Source organism: Microcebus murinus, chromosome 5 (genome assembly GCF_040939455.1).
Source record: "Microcebus murinus isolate Inina chromosome 5, M.murinus_Inina_mat1.0, whole genome shotgun sequence".
In the NCBI taxonomy this organism is placed as follows: domain Eukaryota; kingdom Metazoa; phylum Chordata; class Mammalia; order Primates; family Cheirogaleidae; genus Microcebus; species Microcebus murinus.
Window position 1 is genome coordinate 90,768,205 of NC_134108.1, and position 25,088 is coordinate 90,793,292.

The 25,088-nt window shown below is 34.5% G+C and overlaps 1 protein-coding gene across 1 annotated transcript in view; it reads left to right on the plus strand.

Moving 5' to 3' along the window:
- HMGCLL1 (3-hydroxy-3-methylglutaryl-CoA lyase like 1) overlaps positions 1-25,088 on the plus strand; it is a 142,347-nt gene that overhangs the window by 30,951 nt on the left and 86,308 nt on the right. Inside the window, exons 2-4 of the mRNA XM_012780785.2 lie at positions 4,864-4,944; positions 5,182-5,289; positions 24,965-25,060. Of these exons, the coding sequence (XP_012636239.1) occupies positions 4,864-4,944; positions 5,182-5,289; positions 24,965-25,060 (285 nt within the window). The remainder of the gene's footprint in view (positions 1-4,863; positions 4,945-5,181; positions 5,290-24,964; positions 25,061-25,088) is intronic.

Here is a 25,088-nt window from a genome sequence, read left to right on the forward strand (position 1 = left end):
TTATAGTCTGTCATTCTACTGCATTTCAGTCCTTCATGTGTAGCAGATGCCCCTTGTTTAATTTTCTTATGCTTTTTTGTAACTACTCTTAATTTACCCAAGTGTTAATAAAATTTGTATATTTCTAGAAGGGATTCATGTGTAGTCATGCTGTATATTAATACTGATACCCTGCACTGATTTTTCATCAAGTGCCAAGAGCAAACAAACATGAGTATACATACACATAGAGGGTGTTCACATTTTTAGAGCTTGTTTTTAATCTCTGTTAATACTTTTGCTGAAGGCTGTTGGAAACAAGGCCCTGCACACTCTCCACTTTTCTTCTGGCTGTCCAAAAATTGCTAAAAAGAAAGCAGATACTTTCCTTTACCTTTTGATTTAGTAAATTAAGATATAGTATTCATGGAGTCTTAGATGACATAATAGTGCATTACAGACTTATTTTTACTTGGTTACAGATAAGTTCTTATTACACTGCCAAAGATTGCCTGTGAATCAACTTTGGCACATGGATATTCTAGAAGAAAGGTTTCAAATATCAGCTTTGTTGATTTAGCCCTTCATTCTATAGAGACACCCAGGGGGAGAAGCATCTTTTGTTTGCTCCGGAGGACCAAGGTTCCTGAGGATATCTGCGATATCAGTGATAATGGCGTATATGTTTCTGATTATGTTTGGGAGGCTGAGGCAGGAGGATCGCCTAAGCTCAGGAGTTGGAGGTTTAAGTGAGCTCAGTGAGATCACATCACCACACTTCAGCTTGGGTGACAGAATGAGAGCCTGCGTCCAAAAAGAAAAAAGAAAAGAGGGAGAAATGAATATCTAAGAAATAGTAAATAGCAGAATGTAATGATTTTAAAATAAGCACAAAATGCACTATGAGCATATTTCAAATGAGACAACAAAAATAGATTCTTCTGGAAACACTGATCCTTAATACCTCTTTAACAAGTCCAATTTAATTTCAAAAGAAAATCACACAATTTCCTAATTTGGACCTCTCATCTGTGTAGGGGAACATTTGATTTGGGGATCATAACAGTTCTCTCTGGGATACTGTCTATGAAATAAGATATTTTAATATGCATAAAGACTTTATTTACACAAAAATTACCCTCCTCCCCCAAGAAATGAAATAAATGTAACATGTACAAATCTGTCTAGACATTTCTACTATGGATGGTGTTATTTTTCTAGGGAAAAAAGTAGTACTTGTAGGGTAAATAGTAAGTGGTCGTATCTATCACCATCACGTGGGTTGATTGTACATGTAGAAGTCACCTAATATTATTGCTGGGAAATGTATATATTACACATACAGGCACACACATACTCACACATGCACTAAAGAGTTCAGAAAAAGCCCCATCAAGATATTAAATTTGTCATTAAATTTTATGCATGATTTAAAAATGGGAGGGAAGCATACCCCTTATGTTTTGCATAAAAGAATGTTCATTATTATTTTTTTCCAACCAAAACTCAATAGTTGGTGATGTATTTAATCTTATTCTAAAGAAAACTAGAACAAGAGCCAGGGAACTTAGATGGGTAAACTTAGGAAGTTGTTTAATCTCTCAGTTCTGCCTTCCTCACAGGGTAGCTTCACAGATGAAATGTAGATAGAAAAGTTCTTTGGAAAAGTAAGGCAACATATAAATGCAAGATAGTGTTTGTTTTGTTATTGCTCTAGGAAGGCGAACCATTAGAAATCTGATGCCGAATGTGGGCATACCCTCAGCCATAAAACATGGCTTTTTGAAGCACTCACTCTGGATAATACATCTTTTGTTTTTCACTAATATTATACACTATACTGCGCATTAAACAGGATACACTGAGCTCTGTAACATAGGATTTTTAATGCTATAAAAATAAATTTAGACTATAGGCCTGTTTAAGGAATATGTTGCTAACTTCTGCGGACTACTTTTTCTTTTTTTTTTAAAAAAAATTAATTCCCTGTAACTTACACATCATTCATTAAGTCTTGTATGTTCAGTGTGCAAGAAAAGCATCCGTCTCTGCCCCCACTCCATAGTAGCTTCCAGATTCCTGTACCACTAAAATGTGAGCCAGTTATAGGAAGGAACTTTTATTTTAATGGTTCACTTTGTATACCCAATATCTGTAATAATATTATATTAGCTAGCATGTGGTAGCTAAATGAAAGGTCAACTTTATTTTAAATTTTAGATATTGAATTCATTCATTCACTTATTAATTCATCAGTTTATTTATTCAGGAAACATTGGTCAAGTGCTTATTATGTGGACATTTTGATAACGGGCAGGCAGAGAAGTACTCACAGGTATATTTTAAAATAGGTCTCTAAAAAGTGATATGAGAATATAGAAATTAAATTACTTAATTCTATCTGGGGAGGTCAGAAAACTTTTTTTTTTTTTTTTTTTTTGAGCAGATGACAAACTGAATCTTAGCAAATAAGAGTTTTGGTGGAGGAAAATAATTGAATATGGAGGTGATAATGGAGTTAATAATAATATTGTACAGCAATTCTTCATGGGTCTCTTGCATGTCTGCATGTTTTACTAGCAAGACACTGATTGCCTTTCTTTGGAAATATCTTTTCAAGAATGTTTGTGTAGCAAACAATCTTGGAGAAAGAAAATAGCATCCTGCTCTAAAGCAAAGGGCAGGCATGTCTACTGCCCGTTGTGAAGTGTAGAGGTTTCGCAAATGCAGCTCCTGAAAGGCAACCCATCGCATGTATACGTGCCACTGGTCCTGCTCCAGTTTCTAATTTTCCAGTGGGTCACCTTTCATACTTGTTGACTATGTGTGATGCGAAAGCCCTCTCTTAATGATCTTTATTCTCTTCCCAGACATTACTGTCTCTGTCTTGACTTTTTCTAAGGAGGTTAGATATGCACAAACAATGGGTAGTGGGCAACTCCACCTAAATGTTATACGAGCACATAGAATGAAATACATGATTCAAAACTAAGCTCATTATTTCCCTAGTGGAACATGCATCTTCTCAGATATTCCTCACGACATGCTACTCCTTACTTTTTCTCTTATCTCGTATATCTAACTGAACCATTTCTTACTGGTTCTATTATATTTTGGCATTTACCCAGCATCCAACATAACCCATGATGCAAAGACTATGCTCAATAATTACTTGTTGATTGTATTAGTGAATTTCTTCTGTCGCTGGGTTAATTCAGATTGTCTAGAAAGACTAAGTAGTAGCATTAGATTCAAGAATCTAAAATAATATCATGTGAGGACATATTCTGCTTTGATCGAAATGGTCATAATTGTTAGTGATCTATAACATTAATTTAATTTCTTCAGATTTCTTGTTAATTATGCCAGCTACAACACATTGATGCAAAGGAAGGTCCTTAACTCTTTAATGGTACTCAGCATATTGTTATCACCTTAAACAACACTGTGTGCTTTTTTTGATACACACTGCCATTTAGTAAAGAAGTACTCTTCTTTCATGTATGCTTCAAGCTAATTTCTGTTGAAAATGCAGTTTCAAGAAACAATCAGTGATAATGAAATCACGTGGTTTAAGATTGCCTTGTTTTTGTTTCATTTCCACTGTCTTAGGACTGGAGGTAATATGAAAGAGGAGTGGGCTTTTCCCATATAGTACTTCTCCGTTGTTGCCTGATTTGAATTATATCACTCTGTACACTAGGCATGATTTCAGGATTGCCATCCAAAATAGAATCTAAAGCTGAGGAACTCCAGAGCTCCCCTCTCAGCCCTCCATCCTCCAAAGTTAACGTTATGTATCACAACCTGCACAGAAGATACAGAAATGAGAATTGTTTGCCATCTAGGTTAATCTTTTGCCTACTGAATTGCCTAATTTTATGCAAACTGTGTAGAGGGGTCTGTAAATAGTATAAGATATACCATATGGGTTCTTTCACTGAGTTAGCATAGAATGTTGATAAGGCAATAACAGCTTTGGATCCTAAACTCACCATTGAGCATTTTTCTGTACCATCGACATGAACTAAAACATGTTTCTGCTTCCACAACAGCCACTTTACTGGTGTATGCCACTGACTGTTACAAGACAGGGTGAGACTATGAATTGGTCAACTTGAATTCTTCATTCTTAATGAAAGGCAAAACAAAAAAACTTTGAAGTAGAGGTCCTTTGAATCTGGACTGACTCCATCAACTATTTATTTAAAGGACTTGATGATGGGTTATCCACACTTAACTTGGCTCAGAGGTACCAAGATATTATGACTTTAACTGCAGTATTAAATTTAGAAAGGCTATTCCTATTTTTCCTATTTTAAATAACAGCCTTCTAACTAGGCATGTTTAGAAGGCAAATGCATCTTCTAAACTAGGTTAATAGTACCTGGTCTAGGGACAGAGATTCCAGAATCCAGATCATTTGTCACCTGAGATTCAGGCAAAAAGATCAAGGTGTTTGTTACATTTGGTTGGAGCAAGGCTGTTGCCAGTGGAATATTGAGGTTCAGGGCCTACTAGGAGTATGTCCTTTAGGGGGCAGTGTTTAGGTGGTAAGTGTTTATCATAACCTGCAAAATTACCCAACATATTTGCTGTTTAGGTCTTGGGTAAAACAATTATTCCACAGTTATATTTTAGAAATTAATCTTTTGAATTTTAATCATATCTATACTAAATATTACTCAGTTATAAGAAAAAATGACTTCACCTTGCAAATAATATAAATAGGGTATTTGGATGATATCATCATTTTTATTTCTCACTTTTTTAACTTTCTGGGGTAAGAATTTAACAAAGTGTAATTGTTTAACTTTTCGAATAAGCAAGTGTGGCAATCTAAAAGTTTCCTGTTTTTCTTGTCCTTGTCCTTTTGCATTTCAGGAACCATCCCAGTTATCTGGACTCCCTGAGTATGTTAAAATAGTAGAAGTTGGACCTAGGGATGGACTGCAGAATGAAAAGGTAGTTTTCTATTAGCTTCACAGAGTTTATTTCAAATGCTAAGCCTAAATATTAATATTTCTTAAGATTTTAAAAACTTATATGTATTTCATGTGTTATGTGATTACATTTGTTCTCAATTGCTACTTGAATTTATAAATCATAAAACATTTGCTTTGTTGGGAATTAATTTTATGTTTATGCTTCAATAGACTCTATAAAATTTACTTATAAAATTAATTTTTTTTGTTTTTATAGGTTATAGTTCCTACAGATATAAAAATTGAATTTATCAATCAGCTTTCCCAAACTGGCTTGTCTGTAATAGAAGTGACTAGCTTTGTATCTTCCAGATGGGTACCACAGGTATGTTTGATAAATCCACAATTCCTTAATTAGATCCTTAGTTCAACATTGTCAAAAATTATTTAGTAAATACTTTGATACACATTATGATATTAACCTGATATAATTTCTAATTTTCCCTGTTTTTACAAAATATGAGCCCATGCACTGAGATATGATTTTTAAAAGACCCCTTTGATGAAATAACGTATATCAATTGAGTCCTAAGAAGTTACTTGGGATTCTATACTAAAGCTGTACGAATATATGGTCCAATATAATGAGTAAAAGCTAAGGCTGTGAAATAGCAATTTAGTGGCCTTCCCTCCCTTTACCATTTTATGACTTCCTTTCTGAATAATCTGAACATCTCCAAGTGCATTACTCTTTATCTGTTTGGAGGGAAGTGACAATGAGTGGTTGATACCTTCCCCATAGAATCCCATATTAAAGAGTGAGAAGTGTAGATTCACATTCTGTTCACTTTGCCTCTTTTAGCACTTATATTTGCTAGAGGGGATAAGGTATCAAAGATATCAACGACAAGACAAAGAGAGTCATCTGGCATTTTCCCCTGAAAGATGACAAGATGATTGAGCTTTATCCAGAGTTTTTCAGGCATATGGCCGCTGACATCACTACTGAGGCTTGACTCTGGTCTTTGAAACATGATTAGTATTTAGTAACCAGTAAAACACTTTCCCTTCCTGATCGATACTTGTTCTCAGACCTTGGATCCCTCAATCTTTCCCCAGCATTTAATTTTTCTGATTACTTTTTATCTCATTCCATTGGTTTTCATTGTTCTCTATTCACTTGATTCAGTTACTTCACAAATTGCTCTTTTTCTATCATCTCTGACATTGTTTTATGACTGTTAATTTTAAGGTTCACAAGATACTGTTTTCAAGTGCTTTGCTCTATCCATGCTCTCTTCTTTGGCAATCCTTCCAACATCAACAGTCACTTTTATGATGATGACAAATCTATATTTCTAGTCCTGCCCTCCCTGATAATTTTCAGTTGAAGTGCCACCTGTACCTCGAACTCATGGGTTGAAATCAAACTAGTTATTGTCTGTCCTGCTTTATGCCAAGAGCTGTATTGTTCCCTTTACAGTCTTGGACTTGAATCCTCAAAGGGCTATCTTCTGTATCCAATTACTGTCTTAGTCAGCTAGGAATACCGTAACAGAATACCATAGATTGGGTGGCTTAAACAGCAGAGATGTATTTCTCACAGTTCTTAAGGCTGGGAAGTCCAAGGTCAAGGCACCAGCAGATCTGGTCTCTGGTGAGGACCCTCTTCCTGGTTTGTAGATGGCCATCTTCTCATTGTATCTGCATGTGGTAAAAAGCAGATGTGGGAAGCAAGCTCTTAATGTCTTAATACCATCACGTTACACATTAGGAATTCAACAGATGAATTTTAAGGAGATAAAAACATTCAGTCCATAATGGTTACTGACTCATGAAATGTCTTCCTCCTCAATATAGCCCATGATTGTCTCTTCTTTTCAATCCCATGGATATATTTGTAGCTCAGACACTCATTAACTAATTATTGTAGTAGTCCCATTAATGATATTTCTAAATATGGTTTCTCCCTTCTTTATACTTTGCTTTTGAAAATAATCTTCTGTAAGTGTCAGCCATGACGAAGTCACATTCTAACTTCTTCAATAGCTTCCTTCTCCCCATTGAAATAGCCTGGAAACTTTTCTCTGGTATTCAAGGCCTTCTATATGTGGTGCCTTTTTGCCTTTTCAGCTTTAACCCTTTTATCTAATTTACTGAAGCTCCTGCTAAACCAGTCTGCTCCTTGTTCCCTATTTACATGTCCTGCCTCTTTTATCTAGGTAGCATTTTATCTCTACTTGCTTACATAGGTCTTGGATTTCTTCATTTCTCTGCAGTTGTAACTTGATGATGTGAAAAGGGCTCAAACATTAAAGCCTTTTTAATTGCAATACATTTGAGGCAGCAGAAGCCACAATAGGATTAATAGTATCAGTAACATGCCTCTTTTCACAGAGGGTTACTTTTATTTATTCTCCAAAGAAACAGTAATTTTTTTCATCCATTGTTATTGTTTATAATTATACATATATATTATTATAAATATTTTCTGATCATCTGCTACCAAGATAATACGTGTTATGAAAGTAGTGACTTGGTCTCTCTTGCTCCTGACTGTATCCCCATTGCTTGGTGCATAGTAAATAGGTTCTCAATAAAAAATTGTGAAATAAATAATGAATCAATCAGCCTGAAAGAACAGAAACAATAACCTATTACTTTCATTTTTATTCTATAGGCAGTTGATTCTTACTTTTTGTTCATGTGCTTGGTCCTGTGTAATGAAAGCCACACATTTTTCCTTAGGAAAACACAAATAGCTTCATTAAACTAGATATATTTCCTTGAGATTGTCATTTTGCAAAATGGTAGCTGTTATTATTTCACTAGCCACCATTAATTTTATGGGAGTGTGAGACCTTTTCATCATCTTTAAGTCTTCATGAAGTTATCTCTATGTTAGATTTAGTCTTTGCTCATTTAACGTTATTTGATTACTGTTGGAGAAAACTTGGATACCCTGGTATAACTTTAGAATTAGAGTTATGAAAGAGGACAGATCTTGAATACTGACCAACCAAAGTAACATTTCAGATGCTAAATGTTGTTAGCCCTGTTCAAGATTCTTTTTATTTCCCAATCTTTTTATAAAGCTGCCTAAAAGTATTCTTCTTTCCTACAGTGATGCTCATGGCCATATTCTCATATCATACAATAGTGGAAATTGATTGATAGATTATTCCTCAGACTGATTTAGGACACACCCAGTGACATTTAGAAGGATAAGACTGGAATGTTTTCTAGAAGGCCACACTTCTTCTTGTGCAGCTAGTTCAAAAGGAAAATGGACGCAGCTAGTTAAGAGAAAAAAATGGACAAAAGAAAAAGGAAGAGAATCCCTTTGTGAGTAACTGGAAAATGCCTCCTGATTTCACATTAAGTAGATACATGTGATGGGATTATAAAATGATATGATTTATTCTAGGCTTGTTCCTGAGTTGAATCCAGGACTTAACCTGTTGGGATTTAGCGAACTCGTCCTAGGCTCAAAGTATTATCGAATGAGTGAATGAATTCCCCTGCATAGTTTTTGAGGACAGCTGTGATGAGAAGTGCTTCTAGAACTGTGTTCCTGTCTACATTCTGCCTTGAGCTTGAGTAAGCAGTGACTTAACCTCTCTGAACCTTGGAAATCCTAGCAGTGACGCCTGCAGAGTGGCAGGGTTGGGGATTATGAGGCACGTGAATAGTCCCTGTGTGTGAACGCCCAGAGTCCAGAATGCCTGGGTCCTGACCGGTGCTCAGTAGTGTTATTTAAGTTAATGCCTGATTGGCAGATGGACTGAGCAGCTGATCCTGGGCTTCACACAAGTTAACGGCCTTCGTTTTGATACTCTCTAAAGATTAAAGTATGTGTGTGGTTTAAATATTGGATAGAGCTCAAATCTGAATAATGAAAGATACCCTACCCTTCACATACTAAAGAATATGTTATATATACTTCACGTTCATACTCACCTGGTTACATGGATTTCAAACACCAAAAGCAGTGGTCTAAATAAATCATGTGTTTGTAAACGAGAAATGCTCTTGAATCCAAGAAAGATATTGGGTTGAGGTCCAGTATCTTAGATTTCAGTGAGCTTATCTGGGAGGAGCATTTTTAATTTCTCTTTTGAGATTGTATGTTATTCTCACTCATTTTAGAAAAAAAAATCTTACAATGTCACCTTTGTCTCACTTAAAACACTTAAAATAATGTCTGAGATGTGGAACAGAGTTTTAGTACAACAGCTTACATATATATTCGCTGAAGTAGTTTTTACTTTTTCTAAAGATGTAATGTTAGTGGCTCTAAATTGGGATTCTGTTAATTCTTTATATCTTCTTCTATTTTTTCCCCTCCAACGTAGGTCATGGGAATAGTCCTTTAGTTTATGTTTAGATTGCTGCTTGTTCGCTTATTTCTTTTTTTAGCATTTTAAAGCTTTTTTTACAGTTTCCCTCCTACTGTTTTGTTTGGCAAAGGCTGTCTAACTCAACCAGCTGAAAGAAACGTTCCACAGTAGCAGGGTGCCATATAAAACAGGATCCCACACCTATAATCTAAATGGCTAGAGATGATAAAATACCTGCCATTAAAAAATACATGTTCTTTACAACTTATCTGGAAAAAGCTTTCCTTAGAGTGACAGGTAATATAAGAACATGTGAAATGAGTCCAGACCGCCCCTTACTTTGATGGAGCAAACAATAGCAGCAGAAAGAAAACATGTTTATAAAAATAGATAAAGTTTATTTTAACTTTGGAATGTGGTTTTTAGTAAGTTATTTAAATTATAAATACATTAGTTTTTTTTTACAAATTTAACTAGATTTTTATGTTCATCTTTAATGTAGCCATTTGATTTTAAACCTTCCCATTCACAGGTGATTAAAGTGAACATCATTTATTTAAAAATAAGAATCATTAAATGTGCATAACATTGTGCGTTCATGTCATGTGCAAAGTGTCAGTTATAAACATTTGTTCCCTGGTTAGTTAATTTTTAACTGTTGGAATAGATCGGTCACAAGTCTTCACAGCAGGGGCTAGAAAGAGATTTTCTTTATAAAAGTAGAAAGAAATGTACATTGAAAAAATCTAACAATTATTTACAAGTCACCCTAAAACTTAAAGATATGACCTGAACACCATGGTAGTAAGAAGGAATTTGTAAACTTTTCCCTGTTCTCTTTTTAGTGTGCAATACAATTAGTTCTTTATTGGCAATGAAGACACATTTACTGGATTGAACTTTAAGATTTAGTTTTATGTTGATGAATTGCAGGAGGCTGTAGCTTCTGCTACTGAGTTCCTGGCTCTCGTTTTTTTTTGTTGTTGTTGTTGTTTGGCAGGGGGGATTTGGGTCTTTTTTCTTTTTTGCTTTTGAGGAAAGTGGGTGTGTGGATGAGATAAGAAAAGAGATAATATTGAGGATATGTGTGTATGTGTGTGTGTAAAAAGAGAGGGAGAGAGAGTGAGAAAGAGAGGAGGCAGAGAGCCCCCAAATTATTTGTTTATAAGGCACAGTTAACTGTCAGGGAAACTTACCTGGGAAAAGTTCCGGTATGAAGCTCATCCATTAGAGCCCAGATGAGTTGGCCCCTATCATCTCCCCAAAGAAGATCCTGGTGAAATTTACCAAGACCACTGTTCTATTTCCTGGTGTTAGAGGAGCCCCTTTACCAAAACAGAGAATATAGAGAGAGGAGAATATAGGCTGAAAGGAGAGGGAGACATAAATCAAATTCTCTCCAAAGGAGCCTGACTTAATATACTCAATTCTGTGCTTTGTACACTGTTTCCTACTGCACACTAAGATGCTGGCAGAAAGGAAAGTTCTACTCAGTAACTGTAGGGTTTCCACATATTTTTATGATAGAGAATCTGTTTAATTATCTTAGTAGGCCTTAGGAACCAGCCAATGGAAATGACTGAGAGTATTCATTGGTGAAGCCTCCACCTCCTTTTCTTTTCTCCTGAATCGGTAGTCCAGGTGCACACATTCATGCTGCTTCCCTGCAAAATGGCTTATATTAAGAGGTTTCATGGTATATTTTCTTTAGAAACAGTGTCTAAATGTACTAGGCTTATTTTGTTTTTCAGCCTATATGAGCACGTTGAATTTCTTCTTACATGTCAAATAATTTCTGTTTGTTCAGTATTTGGTCTCAGAGAAGGAATGAAGACACTAAGTTCTTTAATAAATGATCTCAGATGGATGTTGAAAGTTAAATGTGGGTGAAATTGTGCTACGAGAGCTGTATTCACACAGATGAAAATGCGTTAGCTCTTCAAGAACGTAGAAAACAAGCACACACGGTTTGCCACCTCATTTTGTTCCCAGTGTTTAATGACAAGAACCATAGTTTCCTTAGATTGCTTCAATAGGTCCAGTGTTTCTTCACTGTGTACCTTGTGGAAAATATTCTGGGTGTTTGTACAAATGTGTGTGTAGGCGTGTATTCAAATATGTGCAATTGCCATATATCCCAGAAAGCGAGTAAAATTGAGTTGGTTCTTCCGATTATCTGCATAACAAATAATCCCCACATTTAATGGCTTAAAATGATAGCAACATTTGTTTTTGCTTTTGGTTTCTGTGGATCAAGAATTCAGGAATAGCCCAACTGGGCACCTCCAGCTAGAGGTTTCTTAGGTAGTAACCATGAGATACATGGTGGTCGGAGCTGGAACAGCTGTGGTTGGGTGGCTGGAAATGCTGCTGGCTAGCTGGACCCCTCTCTTTTTTCCTTTGTCCACAGAACCTTTCCATGTGGTCTCTCTGCATGGGCTAATTTGGACTTTATTTGTAGCATGGAAGCTTTAGACATCTAATATGATGGCTCAGAGCTCCAAAAATGAATGTTCCAGGAGGTGGGCAAAAGCGCCATACCATTTATTAACTATAATCAAGCCTTATAAATTTTATGACATTATTTTTCCATGATCTGTTAGGTGAGGCAGTTGCAAAGCCCACCAAGTTTCAAAGGGAGGGGGAAGATACCACCTTTTGATTGGGGTGTGGCATTCTGGAAGAACAAGTGGGAGGGGAAATATCATTGGGGCTATTTTTATAATCCATCATAGCTATGTTTTATTTTTTTTATAAAAGCCTAATAATTAACCTATTATATGCTTTTTCTTACTAATAATTAAAAAATAACCTGCTCATCAAAGTATCAATTCTAGACTGACACTTTTTCAGAGTCTATTGTAACCTATTTGACATGCCTGGCATGCACATGTAATTCAGTTCCATGTGTTAAATTATTTAGGTAATGATTATTTAGTTTTGAAAGAATAAATAGTAGGAAGACCTCTTTTCAGAACAAATGTCAATGTACTCCAGAAATGAAAAGTAACAATTAGATTTTTGTTGCTCTTTTGTTAGCACAAAACACTCCACATTATTTTAAGTTGCTGTATTAAAGTGTTTCTATAAATTTGCAAAGGTTTCTCCTTTTGTATAAAAGTAAATACATATTCTGAATTCTAGGCACTTTTTACAATGTGGCAGTAAATTTGATTTATATCTTATACAAGCGTTTCTTATGTCATAGTGGATATTAGTTACCATATCTTTACAAATAGTGATGATGTAAATTCCTGTATTCCTCTGGTCAAGTGTAGGGTGCTGCTAATCATTTCTGTGATTTTAGGCAGAGATTAACTTGAAATGCAATATTTTAAAATTATTCTGTTGTACAATTACATCATTATTTCTGTTACCACATAGGGAAGCAATTGCCTAAAGCATATTGACAAATTTTTCAAACACTCTTTGTTTCTCTCAGAAAAGAATATGGAAATATGAATTATCTTTTGGTTGGGAGGGTGGAAATTACTTTTTTCTCTTTGAACTTGTTGAAGGTTAATCTTCAATATAATGGGAAAAAACACAAGTTGCTTACATTGTTTGGTATTACTCAGCATTCAACAGTAACTTATTCTCTAGCTAAGATATAGTTTCAATACTATAGCAAAAAAAAAAAAGCTTAAAATTAAAATCAATTCTACTAGTTAGATTTTCTTACTTTTTAATTTTTTTTTTCAATTTTTTTGGCTTTTTTCTCCCCATTAGGTCAAAAGCCTATTAAACTCTTAGTATTCTTCTTATACTCGGCATGCAGAGCTTTTCCATAGGATGATAATTCTTAATAGTTGATTCAATCAATTACATTTTGACTAACAAATTGAGTTTTATTTGTTCTTAGCTTTATAAAAGTAACCCAAACAAAATATTAAAGTGAAACACTTAACCTTACCTGTTATTCAGTTTTACTAAGGTTATCATGTATACCAAATGTTTAATACATTTTCCTCTGAAAGAAACTTTCATAGGAAAAAGAAAGAAGAGAGAGAAGGAAACTTTCAAATCCATTTTGGTCACATTAAAATTCCACTTTTGTATCTGACTAAAATTATGCTAAAATTTGGTCTCATAGAATTATCAATATGCATCAACATTTGAAAGGTCTGTACATAATTGTTTAAAAGCCAAATAGAGGTCCAGTTTAGTTCAGAAAGACTTAGTCTGACTTTTTAATGGTTTTTTTTGCATTACTGTAATAAGTTTGTTGATAAACACTGTCAGTATTATTTTAGCATGAACTCATTTCATTGGTATAACTCCTGATTAAGCCACTTAACTGTAGTCTACATTGAGAGATGCACAGTATGCCCTAGGGACTATCTAGATGGAACAAAAATACCTCCAGTGTGCCATAGTGATATACTTTGACCACTTGTCTGATCACATCCATTACTCAAGACCAGGTTTAACATTTAAAGCATTAAGTTATTAAATGTGGACTGGTTAGTTCACCACTTTTTTAGTGTGTTCAAGTAGCACTTGTTTTTAAGAATTGATTATCCTTGTATACTGAGCACTGCAAGTGAAACATATCATACCAGATCTTTTAAAAGTTACATAATTATTTTAAAGGACATATATTTTGCTGATGTTTACAAAAATTATGCTTTAAAAATAATTAAAAAATAAAAATAAAATAACTTTTCTAATTTTTAGGTACACATTCATTGGTGTAAAATTGCCTAACTAAATTGCTGGAAAGTTCTCTAGAAGTATTGTAATATGTAGCAAACACAGAGAATTAGAAAGATAAATCTGAATGCTAAAAGTAACAGAGCACCAAAATCACATTAGGTAATGGGGTAAGTTTTATATTTCAAAACCTACACATTAGTTAGATATATGTGCCAATGTTTCTCTTATTTATATTTGATAAAAGGAGTATAAATATATTTTCACATAGAGTATACCTATAAATAGAAAGCATATTTCATAAAGCATATCATTTTATTGTGCTTTTAAAAATTTTATCCAAATATGTTTATATTGAGTATTCAATTTATAGAATTAAAGGCTGATTGGTATTATAACTCCATGGAATAATAGTTTTGTACCATCTTTGAATTTTTAATATCTTTATTATGAATATATAGGGTATTCTTTTGAAGAATGCCCCTTATTTTATAAATTTCTTAGGCAAATTCAAATTCAAATTGTAAAATCTTATAGATTGTAATTCTGTACTCTTTGAAATATCAACAAGTTGAAGCAAATTCATGCTAATAACTTTACAGTACTGACACTACTTACTCCAGACCTGTACTGCTATAATGTGGGACCCACTGATAAACTTAACACTGTTATTAGTCTAGATGGATGGATCTTTTATTAAATTCTGCTTGTAGTATATGTAATAAATATATTTCTTGGTAGCCCAAATATAGTCATTTTCCCCCAATGTCCTCTAGGTTGCATGCTTTCTGAACTTTTAGTGACCTTTCCTATCTGTCGTTTCATTTGTACTTTCTGATAGAGCAATAGAAACTCTGGGACCTGACTCTTACTCATTTATAATATGGTTTGGCAAAGTATTTTTATTTCTCTGTGCCTTGGATAGTTTCCACTTATTCATTCGACCATTCATTGCTTTTATTGTATCACTATTAAAACTGTATTGAGTTCTTTGTTGGACTCAAAAAGTGAATAACAAGTAGTTGCTAACAATAACCATAATGTATAACTAATAGGGCAGTTGTAGAGTTGGAACAGATAACTGGAATAAAATAAATAACAAAATTAAAACTCATCCAAAGGGGTTTTAAAATCAAATAAATATCTGTAAATGATCTATAAAATAGACCTAGTAACAAGAATACGTTAAGCAGTTTGTCATTGAATACTGTGTTCAACCCTTTATAAAGTTCTGCTTTATGCACTATTTATTAAAACAGAGATCGCCAGGTCCGCATGATGGCCCAGTCACCAGCTGGCAGTGATGGCATTACTTGTCATGGTAATAAAACCCTTTTTGCCACAACTTTTCTTTATTGCCAATGTCTGATTTCCAGTGAGTTAGTCTCCCTCAAGCAACTCAAGTCTACCTTTTCTTCTTGTCAGTGCACCTATCCACTGTGGGTAGATTTGGTTTACAGAAGAAAGTGCAAGTATAGAAGGGAATCTTCGTGTATAGTTAATATACAATGTCTACAATTAGATAGGGTATTTTAAAAATCACTTTGCTTTCATGCATGGGAAATAACAACGCTGACAATGTTATTATCAAACACAAAGGCATGATATATGAGAAGCAGCACAGTTGACTGGAAAGAAAATTATACTGGGAGCTTTGAGACTTCTTGCCCTTGCTTCAGAATGATGTTGGGAACATGATTGTTTTGACATGGGAAGACCAGGAGAGTGATCACGAAAGGCATTGACCTGAACAAAGAATAACTAATACATATTTGCTATGTTTATCTTAGGAAACTGGGAAATGTTATTGAATGAGATGACTTTTGTTTCTCTGTCTGGAACAGTGGTCTCTCAGTTTATAACTGACAAATCCATTTGGGTAGGTTGGGTCTATTTTATAATTTGAAAATGATTATTTGTACATATTAGTGGATTATGATAAAATTGTGTTGCCTTCATTTACAATAAGGGGGTATGGGTCCTAGGCTCCTTGCTTTGCTCACTCTTGAGAAGCGTGGGTATTCCATCTAATAGAGGGCAGTACAGAGGGTCCTTGGTACACAAAGGTAATGTTGAGTAAGGACATACAGGAAATTATACACCAGACCAAATTAGTTTCAAGACTTCTGGGCTTAAGAAGTTTTGTGAGTATGGTGTCAGTCCATTTTAGCTTTGGCAGCCAAGACAGGGTATTGGGTAGAAAAAAAAACTGGATGTTCAATTTTCCAGAGATTTCCTGTGTTTATTATTGTAAGACTGTGATTTATTAAAACTGTCTTACTTCTCCAAGCAGACCAAGATTTCCTCTGTGCTACTGAGGCTAAGATATATGGGGTTAGTGCAAGGAGTCTGTGAATGAGACAGGGTTATAGTACCCAGGCTATAGTGCTATTCATAGCTAGCTGGAGCGTTTTCACCCAGGGTTGTCAGGAAGAACTCTAGTCTCATTTTTCCTCATTACAGAATTTACGAATGTATTACCTTTAAGAGGAGTTACTGCTCAAATTGAGTTTTGAGTTATAGAGTCTGAAACCACATTATTTACATTTTTTTTTAGTAATCGATGGCATGTGTTGAAGAAATTACCACATTCTATATGTGTCTTTCCTGTGTACTCCTGCATACAGAAAGTATTAATAATACCATCAGTTATGTCTAATCTGGCCAGTGGACATTGTAGGCAAATGACTTCTGACATCATCCACTCATTTCAAAGAGATATATATAGTGTCCAGGGTGATGATGTTGGTGATGGAGCAACAAAAGAATAAGTTCTTTAAAGATATTTTTTAAAAAAGTTATTTAACAATCTATATTAGTGAGCAGAAGAAAAGGAGAATTATAGGTCCCTGAGCTTAAATTTATTTCCTGAAAAATTTTAGATAATTGATTAAACAAAGAATTTATGAACACAGACAAACTCAGAAATTTTACGAATATACCAAGAATAAGACATACAAAAGTGATGACACTTGTTTGTTGATAGTATTTCTGGGGTGGCAAGGAAAGGGATTACTATTGACACCATGAATCTGTATTTGGGAAAGATCCTTGACTATCCCGATGAATACTGCCATGAGCATGATAGGAAATTTCATCAAAGTTGGTATTTTCCAAACCTTTGTTTATTTTTTTTTATCAAGGATACTTTTCACCCTGGATAAAACTTTATGTATAACTTCAGTATATGATATAGATGGGAAAATCACCATAAGAGATTTGTATAGGTCCCTCCCCAGGCCCTAGGAGAGACCCTATCAGTGTGTTCACCTGCTATATATTTTAATAAAAATTTTTAAAAGTTAGATATTTTTGTGTTCTTTTACTTAAAGAGGCTCCCTCTTAAATTGCAATCACTTCAGACCCACAAAAGCTGGAATAACCAGTGCATAAAAAAGCTATTTTTATACAATATGGTAGTCTATTAGGTATGCAATAGTATTATATTTAAATAAACAAAATGTACATACCTTAATTTAAAAATACTTTATCACTAAAATCTGCTAGGGATCATCTGAACCTACAGTGATTCATAATCGTTTTGCTGGTAGAAGGTCTCACCTCCACGTCGTTGCCTGCTGACTACTCAGGGTGGTAGTTGCTGGAGGTTGGAGTGGTTGTGATGATTTCTTAAAATAAGGCTATTAAGTTTGCCACATTGATTGACTCTTTCATGAAAAAGTTATGTGTGATCTGTGATGTTGTTTGATGGGATTGTACCCTTTGTAGAACTTCTGTCAAAATTAGAGTCAATCCTCTTAAACCCTGCTGCTTCTTTCTCAACTGAGTTCAGGTAATGTTACAAATCCTTTATTTTCATTTCAACAATGTTCATAGCATCTTCACCAGGAGTATATTCTATCTCAAGAAACCACTTTCTTTGCATATTGAGTAGAAACAACTCCTCATTTGTCCAAGTTTGATCATGAGATCGTGGCAATTCAGACACATCTTCAGGCTCCATTCCTAATCCTAGTTTTCTCACTGTTTCCACCATATCTGCAGTTATATCATCCTCTGGAGTCTTAAACCCATCAAAATCATCCATGAGGGTTGGAATCAACTTCTTCCAAGCTCCCGTTGATGCTGATACTTTGACTTCCTCCCACAAATCATGAATGTTCTTAATGGCATTGAGAATGGTGAATCTTTTCTAGAAAGTTCTCAATTTATTTCACCAAAATCCATCACTGGAATCACTATCTATGGCAGCTGTAGCCTTACAAAATGTATTTTTTTCTTTTAGCGTATTATGGGGTTACAAGTGTTAAGGTTACATATATTACCCATGCCGCCCCTCCTCCCTCGAGTAAGAGCTTCAAACGTGTCCATCCCCCAAACGTTGCACATCTTACTCGTTGTGGTTGTATATACCCATCCCCTCCTCGCCTCCCCACCCTCCTGACACCTGATAAATGTTACTCCTATATGTCCACTTAGGTGTTGATCCATTAATACCAATTTGCTGGTGAGTACATATGGTGCTTGTTTTCCCATTCTTGAGATACTTCACTTAGTAGACCTCTGTGGAAAGCAATATGGAGATACCTCAAAGCAATACAAGTAGATCTACCATTTGATCCAGCAATTCCACTACTGGGCATCTACCCAAAAGACCAAAAGTCACTTTATGAAAAAGACACCTGCACTCGAATATTTATAGCAGCACAATTCACAATTGCAAAGATGTGAAAACAAACCAAGTGCCCATCAGTTCATGAGTGGATTAATAAAATGTGGTATTTGTATACCATGGAGTACTACTCAGCTTTAAGAAACAATGGTGATATAGCACATCTTGTATATTCCTGGATAGAGCTGGAACCCATTCTGCAAAATGTATTTTTAAATAAAAAAACCTTGAAAGTCAAAATTGCTCCTTGATCCTTGGGCTGCAGAATGGATTTTGTATTCGCAAGCATGAAAACCACATTCATCTCCCTGTCCATCTCGATCAGAGCGCTTGGATTACCAGGTGCATTTTCAGTGAGCAGTAATATTTCAAAAGGAGCATTTTTTCCTAAGTATAATTTTGCAACAGTGGACTTAAGATATTTAGTCAACCCATGCCGTAAACAGATGTGCTGTCATCCAGGCTTTGTTATTCTATTTATAGAGCACAGGCAGAGTAGATTTAGCATAATCCTTTTTTTCTAATTTCAGAATATTATGGAGGTGCAAATGTTTCAGTTACATATATAGCCTTTGCCCTATCCAAGTCAGAGCTATGAGAATTCTTAAGGGCCCTAGCATTTTCAGAATAGTAAGTGAGCATTGGCTTCAATCAGTTGCATTAGCTCTTAGTAAGAGAGTTAGCCTGTGCTTTGAAATTTTGAAGCCAGCCACTGACTTCTTTCTAGCTATGGAAGTCCTAGACGGCATCTTCTTCCAATAGAAGGCTGTTTCGTCTACACTGAAAATCTGTTGTAAACAACAGGTGTAGCCACCTTCATCAATGATCATAGTTAGATCTTCTGGATAACTTGCTGCAGATAGTACAGCAGCACTTGCTGCTTCACCTTGCACTTTTATGTTATGGAGACGACTTCTTTCTTTAAACCTATGAAGCAGTCTCTGCTATTATTCAAACTTTTCTTCTGCAGCTTTCTTACCTTTCTTAGGCTTCATAGAAAAATTGAAGAGAGGTAGGGCCTTGCTCTGGATTAGGCTTTGATTTAAGGGAATGTTGTGGATGGTTTGATCATCTATCCGGCCATTAAAATTTTCTCTGTATTAGAAATAAGGCTGTTTTGCTTTCTTATCTTTGTGTGTTGACTGGAGTAGCATTTTTAATTTCCTTCAAGAAGTTTTCCTTTGCATTCATAACTTGGCTACTGCTTGGTGCAAGAGGCCTGGCTTTTCAACCTGTCGTGGCTTTCAACATGCCTTCCTCACTAAGCTTAATCATATCTAGCTTTTGATTTGAAGTGAGATGTGTAACTCTTCCTTTCACTTGAACACTTACAGACCATTATAGCGTTATTAATTGTCCTAAATTCAATATATTTTGGCTCAAGGAATAGGGAGGCTGAGGAGAAGAAGAGAGATGGTGGGATGCCTGGTTGGTAGAGTAGTCAAACTTTTAAAAACATTTATTGATTAAGTTCTCCATCATATACGGGTGTGGTTTGTGGTGCCCCAAAACAATTACAAAAGCAACGTCAAAGATCACTGATCAGTTGTAGATCATCGTAATAGATCACCGTAATAATAATGAAGAAGTTTGAAATATTGTGAGAATTATTAAAGTGTGACACAGAGACACAGAATAAGCCCATGCTGTTGGAAAAATGGGACCAATAGACTTGCCCCACTCTGAGTTGCCACAAAACTTCAATTTGTAAAAAAACACAATATCTGCGAAGTGCAATAAAGTGAAGCAAAATAAAACTGGGTGAGCTGTAGTCTATTTACCAAAAATTGTTGAAACTTCCAATATTGTTCCCTTTCTGAAGTGTCTGAAGTTCTGAAACTCTTTTCATTGTTCATTACTGCATACTCATATGCATTATCTTGAAATTCCACTAATCTCAGGGAATTTAGGTGAAATAAGGACACAATGCTTAAGTTGTATTTCCGTGATTGTCATTGTCTGGAGGATGTATTGAAAATCTAAATATTTAGGAGAGATTAGGGTTAAGATTAGGGTTAGGGTTAGGGTTTAGGCTTAGGGTTAGGGTTATGGTTTGGGGTTGGGGTTGAGGTTAGGGAATTTAGGTGAGATAAGGACACAATGCTTAAGTTGTATTTCAGTGATTGCCGTTGTCTGGAGGATGTATTGAAAGCCAAAATATTTAGGAGAGAATATAATATTCATATAGTTATAAAATATTAGTTTGATATCTAAATATGTATAACCTAGAGTATCCATATTTAATTGTACCATGATAGAGTTAGCAACAAATATAATATCTGAACTTTAAGCTTATTACATTCTAATCCTTGTGACTCATTTTATATTTTTAAAACTCTTGCAAATTGTCTCACACATATTGTAATTATTTGGATCCAGAGCAAAGTGTAGATGCCTAAAAACATGATCAACCATGGTAGGTCTATTTTGTTGGCTAGATAGACACAGGTATTGCCATTACCAGACTATGTGAAAATGATGGTAAAACTTGTTAACTAACCAAATCATGAGGATTTTCTATAATCTTAAATGAAAAAATCGTAGCAAAATCTTAAAAATATGCTAAATCAAACCAGATGTAGAAAGATTTTGTTAAAATGTCAAAACAGTAATGTAAATGAATAGTTTCATCGCTTAAATAATAAACTTTATACATTAAAATAACATTGAGACTGAAGTGTAATATAAACTGCCTAAGAGAATAAAAAAAAGAAAAAGTACTAAAGCAAGAATTTTATACCTTTAATTGAAACCTGCTCTATTTTATTCATAGTAATAAAATTATATCCTATCAGGATTTCCTAGGGCTCTTTACTTACTTGCCTTTATTGTCTAAATTAAGAATATTATTTTCTAAATGGCCTCATATTGTGAATATTTTAAAAAATGAGAAAAGTACTAATTTTTTTGGATTCTACTTAATATATTTAACATAACTTCATTAAGCACGTTCAGCCACTAAACTTCAGTGTTCATGATCTGAGAATTTGATTATTATCATCTATTTTCCTATTCTAGTGAATTAAAAATCTATTAAAAGAAATTATTGGTTGCTTTATTATTTAAACGTCTTCATATTGATTCAAGGTTTTTGTTAAATTATGTTTAGAATGAAATAACCTCATATAAGCCAACATGACCTGTATTTCCTGTAGATTAAAATTTGTTTTTTGCTTTTTATGCTGTTTTATGATGCACTGCCAATCTCATCCACATCTGTATTTGATTAGGAGCATGCTATTTATTAAATTATGTTATCACAGTAATATAAATATCTCTAATAACTATTAAATATACTATGTTTAGTTAGGCTTAAGAATTAGTAATATTGATTAACATTATTATCTAGTGTTGTTTTAGATTTTATTACAATATCCTAAAACTAGTAGTAACTTTGCTTTCCTTTCTGCTATAAATTAGGAATAAGTGAACTAATTTTCTTATTATGATTTTCACATGTGTGCACATTTGTACACCGTACATGTGTGTTTGTGTGTGTGAGAGAGGAGAGACATATGGAGACAGAGCTCACACTGTAAATAGCATCAAGCATAAAAGCTAAATTCATGGATATGTAATCAAGAATGGTGTTGAAATATGTACAAATGTTAAATATTTTAAAAGGAAAGGCTATCAAATAGTGAGAGTTACATTTTGGAGTAAAGTTATCTCCTTTGTGCTATCAACTGTGTCCTATTCATTTTTCTTTGGGAGTTCTATTCCCTGTGTCATTTTTCTACCACAGAACTTGTCACAAGCAAGATTCTCACAATTACCTGAGAATTGCCTCTCTTCTTTCTGTACTGCTCTTTGCACCTTCCCCAATTAATCTTTCTACAATACTGCACTTATTCTGGTCTTTTGTTCTTTCAAAATCTTCTCTCCATGGCTTTCTGTTGCCTTTGGTATAAATCAGGCATCTAGAATAATGTGAACGTAACTCAAAGGCTCATCTCTGTGTGTGATCTCCTCTTCATTTATAAACTTATCCCGGATTACTCAACAATAATCTTCTCTAGGCAGATAATACGTTAGCACTTGTGTAATGTTCCCTCCGTTCTTTTCCAACCCTATTCATCTTTTCAGTGTTCCAGCTTTTAGGGCTGTGCAATGAATTACCTGAGTGAGAATTAGTGGTGCAAATAAACATTTATTGTGCTCACTAATTCTCTGGTTGAGGAATTTGAACAGGACACGAGGGACAGATTGTCTCTGGTCTGCAATGTCTGGGGCCTCAAAGCCGGAGACAAGAGTCATCTGGAGACTACTTCAATCACAAATTTAGGGCGTGACACTGGCTATTGGCCTCAGTTCCTCTTCACATGGGCTCTTCACGAGGGTCTTTTCATGTGGCCTTTCTGTGTAGGTTAGTTTGGGCTTTCTCACGGCATGCTGGCTGATTTCTCCACAGTGGCTTTCCCCAAAAGAGAAAGCCATATGGAAGCTGTATCCCTATTTATAAGCTAACTTCAGAAGTCATGTAGTATTATTTCCACTACACTTTAATGATTGGAGCAATCGCAGCCTACCCAGCTTCTAGGGAGAAAGTAAATATATCCACCTCTTGATAAAAATATGGGACCAAAAATGTTGTTGTAGCCATTTTTTGGACATTATAATGCAAATTATAATATGCAGTTTATATCCCATATGCTCTTTAAAACTTTCCCAGACTATTCTAGGTCATACCAACCTTTCCCCGTTAGGAACTCATAATCTGTGCTCTAATTTACAACCAGTGTATTCTTTTGAATTGTCAACATTCCAAGTGTGTCTGTTTTGTCTCCCCAACTATACTGCAGATTACTTCAGTGCAAGGACCTCACTTTCCCACAGGAAAGTAAGATCTGTATTTGTATTTCCCACAGGATCTAGTTTAGGGCTTTGGACGTAGTAGGTGCTTAGTAAACATCTCCATTGACGTCAGATGGGCTTAAATTGAAATGAGAGACTTGCATTTTATGCATTGTAAAGAAATATGGTAGATATTCCCATCCTTTGCAAAGGCTGGGAATGGATTGAGTGGGGGATAGTAGATACACTACTATAGAAATAAATGAGCAAGCATCACATGTTAAGCACAAATAAATGTGTTTGGACTGAATGAAACATGCAATCTTAAATGTTAATAAGGCATGGTGGCAGTTAATTAGAGGTATTTTTTTTAATCTTTGATATTTATTAATAATTTTAAATTTAATATATTTTTAAAAATCATTTAATCAATCCAAATTATACAGCAAGAAAGTATTAAATTTAACTCTGCTGGCATTTAATTGAGAGTCGATAAGACCAATGGACTAATAAGAGTAAATATTGTAGTATTTTATATATTTCATATGTGTGTAGCCTTATTAAGTAAAGGAGTTATGTTTTGATTAATTTACTTTTTATTTCTTTTTTAAATTAAACAAATTCATGCTTACAGTAACAAGCCAAGATATATATAGGAAAAAAAAATGATAGCCTTTTGTCTTCCTTTCCCATATTGAGGATATCAATTTTGGTTTGGTGTATGTTTTCACAGCTCTCTCCATGCTCATTTTGTATACTTTTCCACTGCTTATATATTATTCCTTATATTTATTGTTCATGCCATAATTTATTATTCTTAAATTTGCAAGGCTTATGGTATGTCAATGGTAATTTCCCTGTTTGATGATTATGGGATCTGACCATTAGTTATTGCTTTAAGAGGTAATTCATAGACTTTGTGGCAAACTGATAAATTTGATATTTTAATTCAAAGTTGATTTTTTTATAGATATAGAAAATAAAGTTTTGACAGCATGTGTTAAATTTTTCTGCTGAGTACTCTATTTACTTTGTTCATTTGTTCACCTTATGAGAACACATGGTAATAATATGATAGAACTATATAAAGCATTATAACTAACTAAAACACCTATGCTAACCAAATAACACTCTAAGATATCAACCTTGTTAAATTTTTCCAAAGAATATGTGTAATTTATATTTTACTGCATATTGTAAAATTTCATACCCTGAATATGATTTAGACATAAAATCTTCATGTACAAAGTAAATGAATAACCTCTTGCTGTTCAAATTCTCCCTAACCTCAGGGATATTTGAGCCTTGGACCATGAAATGAAAGGAAGAGAGTAAAGATTGATCAAGTGAAAATAGTAAAGTTCAGACTATCTGAACTTTAATAGTAAAATCCTGACTATCTATGGTCACTCATTTAACCAAATCCTGTTACATGACTTAGTTAAACTCATATCTAGTTATTATGTATCTACGACACTGAGAACTACTTTTCTTTAGCTACACTGGCATAGTTTTGTCATTTTAAACATTAATTCATAAACTATAACAGCATATGTAACTAAACTTACCTGAAAACCTAAAACCATGCTTGATAGAATATTCACAGTTACATATTTATATATAATTATTGTGTATTTAAGATGGCTGATCACACTGAAGTGATGAAAGGCATTCATCAGTACCCAGGAGTTCGATACCCTGTGCTTACTCCCAATCTTCAGGGTTTTCACCGTGCTGTAAGTGTGCTACTGATTTTTCTAAAAC